We start from the raw sequence: 21,081 nt of genomic DNA, 5'->3' as shown, positions 1-21,081 counted from the left end.
ATAGTGTGGAATATGTCAATGAGTCTCACAGACTTTTAGAAATTGGCACTGCAGATTCTGTGGTTGTTGGTGAATGGTAAGTAGAAAGCACAAGAGCACAAAACAATTATTTTCCCCCTACATTGCCTTAAAGTACTGTCTGTTGTTGTCTACTATGCAAATACAGCTCAAAATACTGGAAATACAGCTCAAAATATTGTGTCTGAACATTCAAACAGGGAATGTCCAGCAAGCGCAGGTTGCACTATGATTGATACCTCACTACTGTGGGAATTAGCTGCACGTCAGAGGCCCAGAAGACTACACACTGCCATAAGCTGAGAGCTGCTATTAAACTCCAAATATCAGCATCCAAGAACTTTGCAAATACACCTGCCACTGCAAAAAAGAAGAGTCAAGGTTTTACTCATAAGTTAATTCAAACTGACCTATTAAAGACTTTCTCACTTAATCTTTCACATTCCTATACTGAGTCACTCAAAAATAGAAATAGTAATTTTTGGCAAAGTTCAGATTTATAAATCATCTAAATAACATCATAATCTTCACTTTAACTAAAGTTTTGACTTTTTACAGTTTTGTTCAAGTACGTTTTTGTGTCTTCTCTCCCAGACAGGAGTTCACTGGCCACAGATGAGAACAGGAGCTTGTTCTCCATGTTCCTGAAACATTCCAGCACCACCTGGCATCTCTCCCTGCCAAAATACCCTGTTGAAGTTGAAAATACCAAAGCTAATACTTTCAGAAGATATAAAACTGTCACTTTTTGGTTTGTACACTGACACAGAGGCATGAGAGGAAGGACTATCTGGAACAGCTACAACAGAATTCTCTTCCAACATAATCCATGTTTATGTAGAAACTTGGAGCCAAGAAATTAAGAGAGATAAGGGAAAAAAGCTCATTGTGCCCTTCAGAGTTAATATCACAGGCTGTTTCCGAAGCAGAACTGTCATCTTGGACTTCACATATGAGCTCTGTTTCCCTCAAAAATGATATCTTGAAGTGTAAATTAACAATCATCCGAATATGTAGATTTATTTCAGTAAAAAACCTGATATGCAGAGGTACTCTTAAGACAAAAGATAACACGATGAGGAAACAAGCATGTTACAGTATCTCTGGTAACCTATAAGCTATCTGCATTTTAAGTAGAGATTTACTGAAACATAAAACTAGTTCACAATTTGATTTTCATTACACTGATTGATTAAAAGAGAAAAAAGAACCTCAGTCATTTAGATGGTGATTACACTTGTTCAACTTCATCAAATACTTCTACTGACATTACTTCTGAAATGTATCTGTTTCTCCATACCACCAATAGATCACAGACCCCTATAATGCTTCTGTTTTCATTAAGACTACAATACTATGAGGTGTTGTTCCCTTTACTTGGGGAAATGGTGTTACTGCTTATCTGAGGGAGAGGATTAAAAGGATGCTAGAAGACTAAGCTTTTTGAATTCTGCCTCAGGTGGCCTTTCCTCAAAACATAGTCCCCAAGAAAGTTAGGTTACTGTGTTTTTACTGGCTACATCTAGAGATTAAATTGGACTTCCTTTCCTTGGTTTCATAGAAAATATGAAATATGGGAAGATGAATATGTAGGTGACGTGTTTTACAACTCCTATGGTATGGCTTTGGAAACACTGTTCCTCAATTAATGTGTCAGTCATAGACATCCTTCCAGTGAGTGAAAATAAGCCATAAAAATGTAATCTGCTTACAAAAGCAGTAAGCTGAGTCTTTTTCACTCACAAAGTCAGGCTTTCAAAAAACACAGACAACATCAAAGCAAATTTATATCAAAATTTGGGCATACTTAAAACATTCTACCCTGCATGGATGTTGCTCTTGAAACAGCTTGTCAGGGCTGCTCCTTTTAGTACCATTAAGTATCAGGAACCTCAATAATTTAAGGTGGTAAATTGATATTCACCAATGGAGCATTTATCAAAGTGTTTCTACTACCGTGTTCCAAAGCAGCAAAATCACAGCTTTCAAATTCGCTGAATGTATTACACTAGGCACATCACACTTTCAGACTGAGTATAGAATAGAGCCTAATAACACCACACAGCTTGAGCAGCACCATTCCCAGCTCCCTTTAGGCCAGCCATAATGATTGCTAAGTATACGTTATTCACTTTTGCAGACATTCTTGTGACAGCTAGTAATTAAAGGGCAAGTTGGGAGGGAAGGAGTAACTTAGTGTGCTAGAATACCAAAAAGGACTGCTGTGATCAATGTTATCAGGGTACAAAAGTAACGTATGCCAAAAGAAAGAGAAGAGGCACAGTAGAAGCTGAAAAAGGAACCTTTATCTAATTCAATAAACACTCACCCATAGCCACAAGATTATCATCATTTTTCCATTTGTAACCACGTACTGCACCAACCTCTCAGGAAGCGCAGTCTATTTTGCCATATGATTTCAGGCAAGAGCTCACCATTCTGAAAGCAAGGTGTTCAATTCAGAGCTTTTCCATATGTCACAAAGCAGATCCAAAACACGATTATTCTTAGTCAGGTACTTCTTCTATTAAAAGGTTCTAGATAAATGAAATGGCACTTTAACATCAAGGTGGAAGACCAGAAAGTTTCCCAAAGCAACAAAACCGTGCCTAATTAACAGTTATGGTATTCACATAAACTGAATGAAGTGCAAAACGCAAGGTGCACAACTTGGTGCAAGCATATATTACATATATTGTATTTAAAAAAAAAAAAAAAAGCAGCAGCAGCAGCTACTTACTTTTCTAACAAGATCAAGGAAAAACAAGGAAAAATTCTTCCTGCTGACATGGCCAAAAAGAAACGCTTTCCATCCCATTAGTACAAAAGCACAGCAGAAACTTTAAGCACTTAACGTGCAAAGATTTGAAAGTAAACCTAGACAAAGGGGTATTTAATAGCATGAAAGTAAGAGTGAATACTCATATTTCTTTGAGTAGTAACTTTTTAACACCTGCCTTTTAAATTTTTCCACTTAGAAATGTAATATTGCACACACACACAAAAACCGCACAGCAGAAAGTGAGAACTTGAAAAAACTGTAGAAATTTGGCTGTTAGCACAGTTTATACTAACCAAAATAAATGAAATGCATCCAATACAGCTGAACAGACTGTAAAATTATAATGCAGAAAGCAAATCTATTCTATTTTTGATTGAACAGAAAATAAAAGAAGCTGTTAATGAACAGAAATACACATTTTTTAAGAGATGCATAGAACAGTTGGTCCGAATACAAAAAAAGAGTATAGATCCCTCTGAAAGATTCTCTTTCACCCTTAAGTGTCAAAAGCAACTGCTCACTTCAACTTCTTTTTTACGATGGCTTTGGCTCTTTTATAAAATCTTCTCAAGTCTTCCCTAGATGTTGCAAAACATTCAAAGAAGTCCTTGGTAATACAAAATCTTTTTTTTATGCTTTGGTTTACTTTTTACTAATGCTGCTCAAATTGAAATCTCTTTCAATTGAAAAATAGGCTGATAAAGCAGACTATAACAAATCCATATACAAAGTACCAACTCTTAGATGATTCTGAGGGCATGCCTACACGGCCAGTTTTGGCCTTAAACTGTCCTTCACACCAAGACACAAATCCTTGTACCTTCTTCCTCTAACAAGCAGTCAGTTCTCTTAAAAAAAACTGACTGACTGAAAGTTTCAGGAAGAGTAAAACAACATCTGCCCCAGAGAGGTCAAATGGATACTGGAAGTGTCAAATTCACCCATACTGTTCTAGCTGGCGGTATCCTTATTTATGTACCTATAACACACACTTACTAGTACATTTTCATCTATATTTCAGTTATTGCCATTTCACATTATTTCAGATTGTCTGAACCCAAATACCAGAAAATACCAAGTAGTTTCTGAAGCTGTTCTGTAGCTCTGGGTCTAATAATTCACTTTTGTTATGCAATAGCCCTGAATACTGCGGATATGACCTAATTCATGCAAGCACATGCAAGGACAAGGGAGCTCTTTTGGAGGTGCAGCCTACAAAGACAGTAGAATCATGGCCAAGACTGACAAGCCTGAAGATAGTACTAGAGTCTAACAACACTACTCGAGGATTCAGGTTCACCATCTCCAGCCTTTCCAATCCATACAGATCTCCTAGATGGTTGAGAAAACTTGAGATCTTGCTTATCAGCATCTCCCAGAAGTCAGACATTTTTTTGATAGGAAAAGCTATTCTACAATTGCTCATCTCAGAAATATTCAAACCTCTGTGTAGTAAGGCAGACAGATGGACTAAATATCTGAATTTCTACTCCAATTTCCCATAACTGTAACTGTCAGTCTTAACGTGGATTAAAGAACAGAATCTATCTGGAATTTTAGAAATAGTCTGCTTTCCTTGGCACCTACTTCAGAAATGGAAGGGAACATTACAGTTCTGCTGCTGAGTCTCCTTTCATTTTCCCCTCTTCCTGTTGTGAGAAAAGGGAATACTAAGGTTATCTCTGCAGTACTTCAGGCGTGCAAACTAACCAAATACACTGATGGGGGCAGAATTACAACAGCAGCACAACTGCTGGCTCAGAGCCCACGCTTCTTTCTTGGGCTGTACAAAAAGCAATGTCCTGGCAGCAGCAGCTGGGCTATCTTTCTGCCAACTGGAGAAAATCTGCATGCACAATAACCAAAACAAACTGAATAAAATAATACAGACTTCACAGAATAATTTAAAGAAGACACTTCAGCTTGTCTCGGGCAGAGATGCAACCAGGATCGCTGTTGATTAATGCAACCTATCTCTTCAAAACACAAACTTAATCTCCTCCTTAAAAGTGGAAAAAAAGACACCTGATGATGCCAGTAGGCTCCGAGTTTAAATTCAGTGTAGGGTGGTGACTTAACAAATCAACAGGATGGAGGAACCATTCCGAGAATCAACAGGAACCCACCTTTCTCTACAATCACTTTTCTACAAAGTAACATTTGCAAGGAAATGAAGAATATAGAAGACATAGTGAAAACATCTCAAGAAGTTACTTGACTGATTTCTACTTTCTTTCACTCTGGAAGTTTGATTAGGTACTTCTGTCTGTCCTTATAAGCACGTATGCATCTGCCCTTGACTATTCTACGCAAAACCCTAATCTTCAGGCCAACCAATGAAATTTTGCAGCCATCCTTTTTTTTTTTTTTTTTTTTTAACAAGACAGGTTTGCAACAAGAAATCAGCATGAGCATGCAAGACCTTGCTTTTCACATAAAAAAACCTAAATACGAATATGTGAAGACTTATTAGTTTTACATTCTCTAGACTTTTTTTTTTCCTTAAAACATCATATCCAGTTTACAACCGCTGTTAAATTATATATAAAAGAAAAAAGCAACAAAGTCATTTTCTGCCTCAGTCTCTCCATACCATAAAACAAATGCTTTCTATTATGATATATATAAGCAAGAGAAAAGATTTTATGTTCACAGATTAACACCTAAATTTAGAGAAACTCCAACGCAGAAAAAACTAGTTGGTGTTTTCAGGCTAGGACTGTGTCATACAAAAAGAATCTTTAACTTGATCCTCTCTCTTGCTTTGAAAAAATTCAGAAAGATCTCACAGAAAACCATAACTGCTTATCTTAGCTTTAGAGATAATTTATATATTTTAATTATTAGCTACTCTATGACACAATGAGAACTACAACTCTACTTTAGTTGCTTGTAGAGCTTCAGTTACATGTAGAAATTGTCTAGACAATCTATTTATAGCAGCATAACTTAGCCAGATTAAAAAAAAAAACATTCAGGAATGAAAACATCCCAATTTAGATTTATTTATTTATTTATTTTTAAACCTTGATATAAAGATTTTTTATTTTTCTTTAAAGTTTGATTCACAGGTTCTCTGTGTTCTCTGAAGGCACAAAATAAGTGAGTTTCTACTTACTCGAAATATTGGAGTCCTATGTCTTTTATTCTGTTACAGCATTTGAATGAAAAAACAAATGTATATTTATCATAATTAACAGATACGTTAATATTAACAATATGATTAATATTAATCTTAGCACACATGATACAGCTAGTCAGTGTTGAAACTGAGCTTCTAGAACATGACTTAATGCTAAATAAATTATTTCCCCTGTTCTAGTTTCAGTCAATTTGCAGTATTATCGACAAAAAGGTGGAAAAGGAAGCAGGTAAAATAACACCTTGAAGTATCTTGAAGGATTGGAAATGATAAACTAATGTCACCTTTCCCAAAAAAACAGACTAATTCCTACATATGTGTAACAATTATTCATCTTTTCACTATATGCTATCATAGATTCCAAAAATTACAAAAACCAGGAGACATGGATTAATGAGCACCAAAATGCTATTTGCCACGCATGGGAAAAAAAAAAAAAAAAACCAAAAAACAAACCTGCTCTTGAGCATTCAGATAATTTTACTCCCAGTTGTGATGATCCTTTCCCTGAACTGGAAATTTCAAGGTAATTACATTTTTTGTGGGTATGTGAATGGAGAATTTAATTCACTTTAGAGATGCTGCCACTTCATATTTGTAAGTTAAAAATCAAACCAGAATCTGGCTGGTTAATTCCAGCATAACACCTATATGGCTCAGTAAGGCTTTGGTACATCAAACAATCCATTAACTTAGCTTTTATACCTTTGAATGGCTGAACAAGTAGGATTTACCCTGTTTTTATTTTTTATAGGAAGTGTTCAACTAAAGCCAGAGCTAGACTGATGTCTGTAGTGCTGGTGGCTTCAGTGTCTCCTCCTGGAACTGAGCCATTATGGAGTTTTTGTTTTTCCCCTACTGCCTATTGAGTTTCAGAAAGTCTTTTCTTTCAAATTTCAATGTCTTATCATCTGGCCCCAAATCAAACACACAAGGCAGAAATAGAAAAAAAGGTGTGAAAAGGGCAAAAATGAATTTTCTGCAAGTCCATTCAGGACAGTCAATTTTTTTTTCTTTTTGATTACTGAAATGATGCCAGGTTACTAACGCAAAATGCTGTTGAGAGATTTTCTCTCCTAATTACAAATAGCCTAATAAATTACCAACAGTTATTTCTTACACTCACCCCTACAGACTTAGTGCTGCATGAATTTGAGTAACACAACTAACACAGCCAGTTTCTGTATTTTTAATGGTTTAAATATCAGTCAACATTTCTTACAAAAAAAAAAAAATTAAAATCTCCTTTATGGTGAAGGACACAGTCTGTGGCAAATTCCAGTTTGAGATACACAACTGTATAGAAAAGAAATGTTTTAGGTCAGATATCTCACAACATTTCTTTCAAAACATTGTTTTTGTTTCCACACATTCACTTCTGCAATTTTTCATACTGTTAGATTGCTTAACACAATTTCCAAAAATTTATTACTTTCCTTATAAAAAGCTGCATGTAAACATACATACTTCTTCCACTGTCTCAAGTCTAGCAAGTCGGGTTTAAGGATAGTGCAACATCCTCTTAAGTGGCTGAAGTGCTTGGACTCATTAAGCACACTAGGTTTTCTACAGCAGCACAAGCAAAGGAAACACTTAATTTTCCACCTACTGAAACATTTAAAAGCTGCAAAAAAAATACAAGTTTGCATGAAAAGTGTCTGTACGTTATAAGAGAAATTTAGCTCTTCTTAGGTATGGTGTAACCCACAACCATACTGTAAAGCCTCTGTCTTTCCTTTCCTACAGATACTCATTTCAGGTTATTGCTTCCTTCTGGTTTAGACAGATCAGTCCTGGAAAACAACTCCAAGAAAATTACTTGCTAGTAAATGGGCTATCTCCCATAATGACACTTATTACTGAATACCAAAGCAGTTTGTCTTTCCTGTTCCTACTCCTCAGGAGGTTACTGAATGCTAAGACTGTTACTGAGATAAATTAGTATGTTCAGTAACTAAAAAAGTAATTACTGAAAGCTGCTGCATAACCCACCATCAAATGTGTCAAGCATCCATTAAATCATCTCCATTTAGCACATGGCATTTTATGCATTTTGTATTTATTCCTTTAAGGGGGAATATATGCATTCAAAATTTTGTGAGCAAGAGTAATTATTCAAATTGATTGATTTCTTGTGAAATATTTATCATGGATTCACCCAGATCCAATGAACAAACCTAGACTCAATGGCTGAAACAATTCAATGTGCTTTATGATCTGTTTTCCACTACCTCTGCTACAGTTTAAGATATGACAAACAGCAGTCAATTTTTTAACTCATGAAACATAGGTTAATGAAAAGAGACTCAGTCGAACTAAATGTATACCATACCTAAAGCACACTTTTAAATAAAAAAAAATTTCCGTTTCCTGAGATGAAGATTAGCAGAAGTAATAATTCTACTAATTATTCTGCTGGTTCACAACACCATTAAATATTTATAGAAATGAGTAGGCACGTCTTAGTATGGTCCCCATCCACCCAAACTGCCATATGGAAGTTACATGTACGAATGAGCAGAGTTACTTACTCTAAATAATAAAATACAAATAACGAACACATTGTTTCTTTCTTACTTGGAGTAACATGAACTATGTCCTATTTCCCTTGGACTTCATATCACACATGCTGTTCCCTACTTACCTTGCACTTCATATCACACATGCTGTTCCCTACTTACCTTGCACATCCTTAATATGACGGCAAAAAACAACTGTTAAGCTCAAGTGATTTTTGAGAAATAGATCTTACTGCTAGACTTTAAGAGTTCTGATGTTGCTTTCATAACCCATCAATAGAAAGATTTTAAAGGTGAAAACACACTAAATGATTCATTTCAAAATGTTGACTCCCTCTGATGACTACTTCAAATGTTTTTGCCTAGAAGTAGAAATGAACAAAAGACTCCCCTAGATCCTATAGTGATACCATCCCCAAGTTATTAATATATAAATTTCTCAGAATGTGGTATTTACTACCACTGCATGCATTCATTTTGTGATGTATTTCTACATATAAACATATACATGACATCCATTGTATCTACAGACTTACAGTAGCTGTGTTCTTTGCTGCATTTCCTACAATCACTACAACTCTTCCTTTAAAGCTCTGGAGCATGGCAGTTGCTGGGCACTGGATGAGATCTCCTTCTGCAGTAAATGCTGACGCAAATGGGATGTTGATGCTGCCAGAGATGTGGCCACGGTTAAAGCTTAGGAAAAACAGTTAAGGATATGTGCAAGGCAGAGAAACGCACTCTGTGCACACTGTAGAATGAACATGCTCTTCATCCTGGCAGATGAGATACTGTTTTTTTGTGCTAATGTATGTTGATAAACTTCAGTTACCACTTACATGGAGAGAAAATAATGTCTGAAACTACACAGAAAAATGGAGAGAATTAAGAATTTGTTTCATAGGCACTGCAAAAAAAGAGCGTATAAATGAAATCATGCTCCAGACCTAACATCCAGAATATGCACATTTCAGGGAATTTTACTTCAAACCAGTTCTACTCTGACCACAGGAATCAAATACCAGTGAGCAGCTGGGGCATCTCTTATAAAGGAATACTATGCAATAGTACTTACAATGAAAACCAAAACTAAATAGGGATTATTGGGAAATTTTCTTAAAACCTCCTGCCAACTTCTCCCAGGTCCCCTACAATTCTGACCCAAACCGAAATTCTAATAAATAAGCACTCAGATCCCCAAACAAAGACCACTATTTACATTTACCTGCACTCCCACTGTTATCAAGCTATTAGGAAAACTACGGAAACACTTAAGCGCCTTGCCTTTGATCATGGTTGTAATACAAATAAATCCATTCCTGTACACAGATGATAGCACAATTATTATAGTCTAGGCATTCTGTATTACTTGCTCCCTACCTGCTTTGCCTTTGATAATTTCTAGTAAGTGGCTTAAATAATTAAAAACACAATGATGCATGCAGTAATAAAAACATTACTTAAATCAGTAGCATCAAAGCTTTTTCATACAGTAGTAATAAACTTGTAGATCATTTAATTCCAGGACCTTCTCTTTTTAACTGGAATTTAAAAATTATCATCTCTTGATGGAGAAATCACCTTTTAGAACAGAGCCTCAAAAAAAAGCAGACCACATTTTCAACAACCTAATTCCAGGAGATAAGTAAGACAGGACTCTAGAAAACAAAGTCGAACTAGTCAGGTAAATGAATCTCTACTTAATTAGAAATCTTGAGTGAGGTAGGAAATAAAGGGATGCAAGGCAAAGAAGAAAACATTGTTCTGTATTTCTTTGACTAATTTGTGTAGAAGAACACAAAACAAGTTTAAGTATGGCAAACAATAAAATTACAAAAACTTATTTTCAGGTAGTTATTTAATTAATGTATATTATGTCTGTACTATGTATGTAATAAATTTATCTCTATTTCTGTGTTAAAAATGATAATTGTTTTTCTACTTCACCATACTTTGTCACAAATATTGCTCAAATATTTGAGAAAAATACTTTTCTAGATATAAAATAGTACTTCAACAACCTACACAGTGCTAAAAAATCAAGTATAATGGAGTTATTTACATTTTTACTATCCATTTTACTTCAAATGTTTGGCATCAATCCACCATTAAAGAGAAATAACATGATCAAGTGAAGTGCCTTAACACTAACTGTACTTCTTAAAAACTATGGAATAGTTTTAATATTTATATATTTGGATATATATATATATATATATATATATATATAGGATATATTTTTTGTTGTTGTTGTTTTGTTTTAAACTGTTCTGTTATCACATTCCTGCAGACAAAAAGAAGGTAATTGATACAAAGCATGATTTGGCAAGTTTAACACTTGGATTTGAAGGATACTCTTCACTGTTACGGATGTCCACCACCAGCAACTTTGGCTTGCTAGACTTTGTTTTCTTTACAGGTGTTTTGGAATGACTTGGTCCTGTCAGTTCACAGAGATCAATCAGATCTTCTGCTGAAATCCTTGGTGACACCTCTGCCTTCAGGTCATCCAACTTGATAGAATCCCTAGACTTCAAAAAAAGAAAAGTAATAATAAAGATGATTAAAGAGTTAAAGACACAACATTCTTTGCAACTTCTGCTTATTTGACAACCTCAAAGTATGACAATTTGGTAAGATGGAAATCAATCTTCTCCTTCCTAAGTTATTACAACTAACTGTTAATTAATTAACTGTTGAAAGTGCCTATTTTTGAAAACTTTCATACATTGTGTAATTAAATATACATCAGCATGCACAATGGTGTTAAATAGTAAACGAACAGATTTATAACCTTTAGCAGTAAGATTTTATTTTCTGTTAGCATTGTTGTCTCAATATGAGAATTCGCAGGTAAATTTTAGAGCATTTTAGAGATTATGCTTTAATTCAGCAAACAGAGACTTAACAGGTTGGTTATATATACAAAAAACCATTATGGAACTTAGCTTACTCCAAGTTTGATATATCAAAGATACACTTACAGAGCTTAGTCATCTTACAACAAGACTGGTTTGTCTTGTGCAACCATTAAAAGCTCCTATTGTGCAGGAGATCAAACAGAGGCAAAAGTTGTTTACGACTAAGCCTTCAGCTGTTTCTAGTGAACTCTTCTGTCTTAAGAGAAACAAACAGAATAGATAGGAATTGTTACAGGGAGCCTCTTCTGAAAGACCTTCAGACTTTGTTGACATCTTATTCTTGTGGAAGAAGACATTAATAAAAAGGACAGTCATTTCATCATGAATCATTGAATGAATGGCCAGGGTTGAAAAAGACCACAATGATCATCTAGTTTCAACCCCCCCTGCTATGTGCAGGGTAGCCAAACCAGCAGACCAGACTGCCCAGAGCCACCTCCAGCCTGACCTTGAATGCCTCCAGGGATGGGGCATCCACAACCTCCTTGGGCAACCTGTTCCGGTGCATCACCATCCTCTGTGTGAAAACTTCCTCCTAATATCTATCCCGTCTCAGTTTAAAACCATTCTCCCTAGTCCTATGACCATCCACCCTTGTAAACAGCCATTCCCCGATGAGATGCTATATTAGTTCACTGCTCTGAATTACTACAGAATTCATGTAAAGTATCATGAACCACACCTATTAGTGAACTACAATGGGGTAATTAAATAAATCTGAGTTAAAGGAATAGAAAGAGCTGGAAATGCAAGGACAAATTAGATGTGAGTTTCCTTGAGGTATCTGATAACAACTATATTTCACATCAGATATTTTCTCACAGGATTTCTCTGATGGCTTGTCAGTTGGCTCAAACTAAACAAGGTTGACACCAATACATCAATCCTTCTACCAGATCCTCCTCACGCCTTGTCTTCCTATCACCATCCTGGTAAACAGACCTGCAATTTTGCACTGGACTTGAGTTCAGACTTCAGGGTATCACAGCCACTAACAACCCAAATCTCTCAGATTATTCTGAACCTTTAACACCTTTCCTGCTCTTCATCTGTTTGAGCTGTTGTTTTCCACACCTCAGCAATTACTCTCTTCACTTTAGGCCAGCCAATCATTTAAGAGGAGCTGACACACACAAACAGATTTATTTTAGCATTTACTAATTTCAGTGGTGAAAATTAATTTAGACTAATCAGATATAAGAAGCTGTTCATCAGAGAAGACTGCTCAATCACTACCATCTGATAGCAAAAAACCAACCAAACAAACAAAAAAACAACTTATACTGAAGCTTAAGGTCTAGTTACCTCCCAGAAGTTTCCCTGACGATATCTTAAGAACTTTAAGGGTAAAGAAATTATTCTGCTCCCCTCACTTTTAAATAGTCTGGGAACTACTAAGCCATATCCATTTACTGCTCTTAATAACAAGAAACAGTCATTAACAATTTTGATATTTTTTTTCTTTTTAATATTAGAATCAAAGCTGCTTAAGCATCCTCAAGTTAGAAGTCGAGCTTCAGAAAGATTAAAGCACTTCAGAACACGTGGCTAGTGCAATCATAACTCTGATCTATTTTTCCATTAGCAGTAATCTCTTACAGGCGTTTCATCCATGCTATTAAATGAAGATATACATTACTGAGAAAATAAGCTATAGTTCTGCTAAACTTGAACTTAACAGTCCCATCTGATAAACACAGGAGCTATAAAGTAACTTTTTATCCTCATAAAGGATAGCTTTATCTAAGTAGGAGCAGGGCTCCCCAGCTTTTGTCTTTGAAGTTGGCATAGTTTACTGCAACAAATTTAATACAGAAGGAACTTCAGCCTGAAAGTCAATATAATTAAAAGCTAGGGTTCAAGTAAAATACTCATTTCTTAGTAAGAGTCCTACATGAAGAAGCGTTCTTCATAGACAATGTCATTCCCTTCCTTTGGAATATAATGTTTTGTTTCTGAAATCAATGTGTTAATGTACAACCACAAATAAGACAGAAATAATATTTTAAAACCAGCTTAGAAGAAAAGAGTTTTGGAAGATATCTGAAGAATTGATCAAACAAAACCAGAAAAAAGCATATTCACAGCAACCACAAAAAAGATGCAACTCTGAATCAAGGGTCACATTGTTTCTAGCAAATACATTGGTTTTTGTGCTTAATTTTAGTTGCCAGTAATGGAAGAAGGCTTATGTATTGCTATTCCATCTAAATACAGTATTCAAGGTCATGTTCCTGAAGAAGCTTTGCGGTAAATATATTCATACAGAGTAGCACTATTTTATACAAACTAAAACATAGCAGTCAGATGAAAAGAGGTAGAAAGAAGAGGAAGAAAAAGCAAGAAATGAAATTTCATGCAGACTTGTAGCTGCCTTGCCAAGTAGGTGAAGTCATTGCTACCATGTTTTAAATCAAAAATAGTTTTCCTGACAGACAATGCCAATCTTCAGGAACTATCTGAAAAGGCGATCAATCGAGATGAAGCAAGAACACTCTGGATTTTAGCCATCTAACCATCATCTAGAACAATTTCATGACTGAAAACACTCACATCCACAGTTTCCACTTATATTTCCCATGCAATTGTTTTTCTTTTTATCCTTGATAAACGAGTAGGTGAATGCAGTAATTAATCCCTAAAATCACCGTCCTTTGTACATTTATTTTTGCTGGATTTTTTTTTTGTTTGCTTTTAAATAAACAGAATGACAGCTCTGATAGTGAAAAGTATTTTACCCCTGTACCCCCACAGAAAGAATAATGCATAAATCCACTGCTACTGATACAAAGCCACCTACAGAGGCAAAAGAGTAGTCTAATATTAAGAAATAAACAAGGTACATGTATGTTGTCTCAAGCTCTCGCTGCCACAAACAACTTTTTTTTATGACCACTATTAACACAGAGTCAAAGAATAAGGCCTCAACGTCGTTCTTTTAAATTTTTCTATGCAACCTCACTAACAGACTTACTGTTATGCCTCAGACTCTGTTCTCCCTTGCCATCATACTCAGATCTGCAGATTTCCAAGTGAAGTTGCTGGTATCCCACCTTCTCTATGCTCCCCATCTCCCCACACTCTCCATTTGCAGTGTCTGCCCTGTTCCTGTACTCATCCTCTCCATCTCACAGAGCTCCCAGCTCCAGATTCTTCACCTTTTTATCAGAGACTAAAAAGACACACAGCCTCGTGCTTTCAGCACTGTTGCTCTGCAGCTGATCCAGTCTGCAGAATTATGTACCACAAAAACATTTTATAGGCAGACCCAGCCCACCTTGCAGCCTGGCCATCTCCTATCCCTCTCTGTAAGAGCTGATGCTGCAGAGAGAGATGAGAACAGTGGCTAGGGAGGATTAGGGAGGGAACAAACAGCAATGCTTGGCTTGTCATCATTCATAAACATCTTCCATATCTTATTACACAATTGTAAGCAGCCTACAAAATTGTCAGTGGGCTCTGCTTGCCTAAGTAGCTAGTTATCAAGGAAACCTCACTCCATCTCCCTCGAATAATATAATTGAGTGAATCAACTGAGTCAGCAGAGCAGAAAGACAAAGTTATTCCCTGCATGCAGCCAGCCAGACGTGCTGCAAGGTCTCCTTTGTTATTCTCTCTGGTGTGATAAAACAGGTAAATACTTCTCACCACTGCAGGGAACCACTTTAAATTATAGCCATAATCCAGTTGTGCCTGAGAACACCCACAAGGTAGTTTAACATGACAAAAATAGAAGCAACAAGAACAGTCTTGCATGCCTTCCTCAATTTCTATCAGTGCGTGCAATTTTCTCTTGATAGATACGGTCTCTTCAACAAGAAATTGTAGTGTTTTGTGGAAAACCAAGTTACTGACTCTAAAGAACACCAGCTGCCAGAGATACCCCTAAAAACAAAAACAACAGGAACTTAGTATCACATCTTAATGTAAACTGCAACCAGAGAAATTTATTCTCCCTCACAGTGTGATCACGTCTGTGACTTTGGGGTCTGGAAACTTTGATTTAAAAAAATAATAATTAAAACAAAAAAAAAACAAAAAACCAATCTTTTTGGTTGCTATTATTTCTAAAAGAGTATTATCAAAGGATAATACTAGGATATTTGGAGAAGAAAAAGATAGGGTATGAGAGAAACCTGGGGTTTGGATTAAAAACAAATCAAAACCCAAAGCTTAGGCTTTTCATCAACATAAATACATTTGTCTCCCACATACTACACCCCATCCCCATATCCTGAAAATTCCTTTTTATTATACTTTTTTGGTATCACTGCTTACACAGCAGCATGCTCTAAGACAAAACTTTCGTAGCAGTGATATAAGGCATACACAGAATTCAGTGTAAGATGAAATTAGTGCTGCAGGGACTAGCAGAACGCAGCTGTGCCTGTGCATTTCATAACATTTGTGTGCAAAAAACCCCAACATCCTTGAATTTACTTTTCTTCCAAACCCAGCTTCAAATATTTCTGCCCAACTCCATTGCCTCCAAATGCTACAAGCACACAAACAGAAGGAAGTCATAGTAAGTGGACCATTTCTCTCTGCAGTATCTAATTATATTAATTGGAAGCAGAGTAAAGTACAAAGCTTTTCAGAACCAAGCTGGTCCTAAAGTATGGACTTAGTACATTCAGTGGATTCATTCTGAGAGTTGCTTCTCTCCCAAAATAAATTCACAAGCATGTTACACTGCAAAAATCATATGCTGCTCTTAAAAAATATGGATTATTTTCAAGAAATATGAAATAAAACCGTTATACAAGAAATTCTACCAACCATTTATGCTGGCTGCAAAAAGACACTTCCAGTGTAGTCATGTAGTCTTCCCACTAGAGAAAACCAAGACTGGGGCTAAAATGTGTAAAAAACAAAACAAAACAAAACGGATAACTGCTTCTTCAGACAGACAGCTTGAAATTCAGGACAGGACATCTCTGGCCTGAAATTTCACTTTCCTTAAGAGCTCACAAGCTGACTCCTTACTCATTTCTCAGAGGAAAATCTAAATGATATCTTACATCACATAGTTAAGAAAACTGATAAATAATTACCAGTGAAATTATTAAAACACTGAGGTAACTGCTTCCAATTATTCTCCATGCATGGAAGGTTAATTAAAAAAAAAAAAAAAAAGAAGAGGAAGAGTTTGAAAAATAAAAATACTATTATTGAATTTCAGTGAGAGAAAGCAAGCAATTTATTCTTGTTAAAACTTAGTCCCAGGGCCAGGATTTGCTCCTGCACTACTTGTGGAAAGAAACATTCATGCAAGACTGAACTCTCAAGAATGGAGCCATATCAGACCGCACAGCTCGGAGATCACTCATCAGTAATCAATACAGAAAATTGGCATCTGTCAGTGCTGACCAAAGAAGCACAGATAAAAGTAAAGTGACACTGTAGGAACTGCCAGCAGGAGCTGAGTGGTGAGCACAGATGGGAAGGCGTAACACCACCAGAGACACTTTGCAAACTCTGCTTTTCCTATGCTTTTCTTTTCAATATCCTAATAACTTACTCTGTTAATCACTGACCAGAGGCTGTTTTATCAGTGTATCACATGCATCTCCAACAATGGCTTTTCATAGAATACGCGCCACTGGGAGTTACAATCAAGCACCAAAGAGGAAACAGAGTTAGCTCAAATCCAACCTTTTACCATCAGTGGCAAAACAGTAGCTGCCATACTCCTGAATTTGCCATACAGAGGCTTTGCTTAAGAATTTTTAAGTGGATTTATTTTCTTCAGTAACATGGCAATGCTAAAAAATAAAAATAAAAGTAAAAATGACACTCCCAATACTTAATAAAAATGGTTATCAATTAAAATGATTATCAAACCTCAAATTTGATTTTAAAATAAATTTCAAGACAACAAAAAAATGATTTTAAAAACATCGTATGAGAACGATGTTAAATATGAAGAACTTGCCTGCAAGATTCAAAGAAAGAATTGCTTACTTGATTTATTTTATACTTAAAAAAAAAAAAAAAAAAAGGCATATTTGTTAATCAGTCACAGAATCCCAATTGTGAGAGGTTGAAAAGGTCAAAGACAATCAGCTTTCAACTTCAAAGTGTGTATAATCACAAGGGTTTGTGAGGAGGAATGGGATGGGAAATCAGTGAATCCAGAACCTGAGGCTAAGGCTTGCAGAGAGCACTCTGGCTGCTCCAACCGCCCCATTTATATTCACAGCTGATAAACACGTCCCAAGGAGACTCCTAAAACGCAAACTCCTGTACAAAATGTTTACAATATATGAATATGATCTAAACGAGCGTTTAACAAACTATTATAGTCTCATCTAAATAATATTTACACTCTTACAAACATACTCATTTAATTCCATCTCAGCTACAAAAATAGAGCACATTTGTTACAATCAGCTTACATTCAATTAAAATAATTACTGTTTATACTAGAACTCAAATAAGCAACCACAACACTCATTACAGACTCTAAAATTAACATTTATCATCACTTATTTCCTAAGTCAATCTATTTCTTGCTTTATCTACTCCAGTAATTGATACAATGCTTTATTTTCTATTGGAAAAAGTCCTAAAATGTAATAAAATACATTCATATTTTTCAAATCAAGCTGAGTGAAAGAAGTTCTACAAGACTTCCTTCAGTAAACTTAATCTGCAAAAGCAGCATGCTGGAAGCAGAGGTTTCCTTACACTTATGCTCCTCGCATTGGCTGACGGCTGCCTAGCTTATAAGTTTCATCACAAACAAGAAACCACTCTTTTGAAAAGCTACGAAATATACAGGAAGTCTTGAAGCTTTCAAAAATTCCTAAGACTATTTTCCAGAATATGATGAGTTAATTAGCACGTGCCTAGTTAGATATCTCTTGCAGAAAATGATATTTTAACCAAGCCATTTTGAAAATCAAAAGGAAACCCAAATCCTCACTACAGCTATTAGCAGGAAATCAGAAAAACATAAGCAGAAGCATATTCAAATTTTATATACATATAACAAGAAACTAATTTGTATCTTGATTAGCTAAAACTTTACACAACCTGTATTAACAGCAAATTCAAAGTACAATCTTCTGCTGAGTTGGAGAGCAACAAAAGAAGCCCATATATAAACCTGGAACTGGCTGTGGCAGACAGAAGACCCTTGAGCCTGAATACATTTAATAGCAAACAGCACAGACCTTGCACTTGGATATTTACTGGTCTGTACACAGAAACTGAATGTTGGTATACACACTACTTACTGTGCTTCTCTGATGGAGATGGACTGCACACAATGATTATTGCACACAAAGAACTTATATTATAAACATAGCCAACAGATTTTATATGGACAACTATATCCTATGTGAATACTGGAGGAAATGATAGGCAATTGATCTTTAGCAAAATACAGCATAATAGCAATAGCACATAAGCCTAAATTGCCATCTGTGAGAAGTCTGGCACACAACCTATCCGGTTACCTTAAGAAAATGTGCTTATGCTATTTTGGATACAAACTACAGCTTTCCTGTTTGTACTGTTTCATCAAAACATTAAGTTGCCTTTCCACAAAGGTTCTTCTCCTTCTGCTTCATCAAAAAAGGAAAAACTAAACTGATGACACCTGAAGATCAATAATCATGCAGTAGCTTTTCCCCTGCTGAATGCTTTCATTCCTCAATATTTTACCAAGAACTCACATCCCTGAAAAAAGGATGGGCAGTAGAAGAAAGACAAAGGCACAGTGGTAACAGCCAGGAGACTTCTGAGAATTCATCTGTCACACTTTAGCACAGAAACAGAGAGATAAAGGAACTGCATCCTGCAGAAGTATGCAGGTAGCTGGAGAGAGTGTGAACATCTATCATGTCAATAAGAGAGATGGAGGCACAGCAGAAAATATCTATATGACAAACGGTATTTGACTCTGACTCCTTGATGTTTAAGAACATGCCGGGATTTCCTAAGGCATGAAGGCAGGTTTCATGCATCAGGATAAGAAGGAAAAAAGTCAGTGTACTGGTCAAGAAGTTAAAGACAAATCTGAGTAGCTTGTTATTAAAATTTAAGAATAAATTTAAAGAATTTTAATTCTTGACATCCTATCTTTCTCAAAATACACATACTAACTCACTTAAGATGTACATTCATTCTCTCTGAAACTATTTCCTCCTTGAGATTTTATTTCAGTAAACATATCCTTATTGGCTCAAAGAGCAAAAGATTAAGCAACACCCAAGGCTGGGAGGGAGGAGAGCACCCGAACCTATTTACAAAGCTGCAAACAGACGTCACTAAAATGAAAACTAAGCAGGGCTATAATAATAATAATTAAAAAAAAAAAAAAAAAAGAGTCAAAACAGCCAGCTTTACTGGCTGCTGATTCAGGGAGAAGAGTGCTCACCCAGGGGCAAATTCTTCTCATGCTATTATTAACCAAAGAACTGTAACATGCAGATATACACAAATATTTGAGTAGCCAATAAAAAGCACTTAAGAAAAAAACTGAATCAGCTTAAAAAGAAAATGCAAGTACATGAGTAGGAGAAAGATAGTGTTTAGAACTAAATTAAATAAACACTTTGTTTTCAAAGGAATTATTTCCTGCTCTTCCCATCCTTAAATACATAGGTGGCCATGAATATAAAACTGGGGATATAAGTGTAGTGCAAACTGCTTGTTCCACATGAACCAGCTAACCAGATGAGAAAACAACAAAGTACTTTTTTAAGAGCTAGAGTGACCAGCAAGGACACAGTGAGGAGTTTTAGAGAACTCCTTTAGGCTATGTGTACTGAAGATTAAAATCAGACTCCACCACTTTCAAGTAGAAAAAAGTTTTCCCAAGGCAGCAAACACTAGTAGAGGACATGACTGTAAGAAACACACAGTTCCAGGATTAATAGACACACAAAAACACAACCAAAATACCCATAACCTTTGGGTATAAACAGTATATTTCAGTAACAAGAACATTAATATAAACATACATGTCTCTAAATCTGACATACAAGTATAAGAAATGAGAGCAAAAACTTTTACCCCAGATCATCATGTTTGAACCTGCTTCCTTCCTGTCCATGAGATTAGGTTCCTCTTACTTACAGAAAAAAGCTAAAATGTTCACATATTTCTGTATAAATAACAGAGCACTCCTCCAAGTAACGAGCTAAAAAACCCAACAATTCCAAACTACAGTAGATCTCTAAAGCTTCAAAAGAGGTTAAGCCATTGGTTATGCTGCAATGAATCACAAATGTTCCTCTGCTAAGGAAAAAGCAGAACCAAATTTGAAGGCAATAAGAGTTGCTGTATTTATTTTTCTTCCCCATGAAACAGTGAAAACATCAGCTTAATTTCTTGGAAATCATGGGATGGAAGAGCCTAGTTACCAGCCTTATAAACAAAAATCACTTCTGGTATGAAAATAAAATTATTAGAAAAAAAGACCCCAACACATCTTTCGGGAAACGGAAGAAGCTTTGCTTGACCCATCCATTGTTTAATGGATGTTTTTCTCTGCTAGAGATAAAAATCTTTGCTCTATTTACCAATTCAGAACATCATTGCTGCTTTCTCCCTTTCACCTCTGTGCTGCTTCCAAGTCTCTTCACTCTTGCCTAGACACAGAAAGAAAGGCACAAGCACATACCAGACTGTGGAAACTAGCCTATTTACTATCTTGTCATACATTAAGAAAAGCTAGCACATAGATGT

At 35.8% G+C, this 21,081-nt stretch overlaps 1 protein-coding gene across 49 annotated transcripts in view; it reads right to left on the bottom strand.

Moving 5' to 3' along the window:
• Positions 1–21,081, bottom strand: part of TBCK (TBC1 domain containing kinase) — a 137,325-nt gene that overhangs the window by 49,891 nt on the left and 66,353 nt on the right. For all 49 annotated transcript variants that reach the window (XM_085222360.1, XM_085222349.1, XM_085222344.1 and 46 more), the window contains 2 exons: positions 10,817–10,992; positions 8,998–9,157 (listed from right to left, as the gene is read on the bottom strand). In XM_085222360.1, coding sequence (XP_085078486.1) covers positions 8,998–9,157; positions 10,817–10,992 — 336 coding nt within the window. The remainder of the gene's footprint in view (positions 1–8,997; positions 9,158–10,816; positions 10,993–21,081) is intronic.

This window comes from Meleagris gallopavo, chromosome 4 (genome assembly GCF_905368555.1).
Source record: "Meleagris gallopavo chromosome 4, MGAL_WU_HG_1.1, whole genome shotgun sequence".
In the NCBI taxonomy this organism is placed as follows: Eukaryota; Metazoa; Chordata; class Aves; order Galliformes; family Phasianidae; genus Meleagris; species Meleagris gallopavo.
The sequence above is the reverse complement of the archived record's forward strand: the minus strand, read 5'-3'. Positions and strand labels throughout refer to the sequence as shown.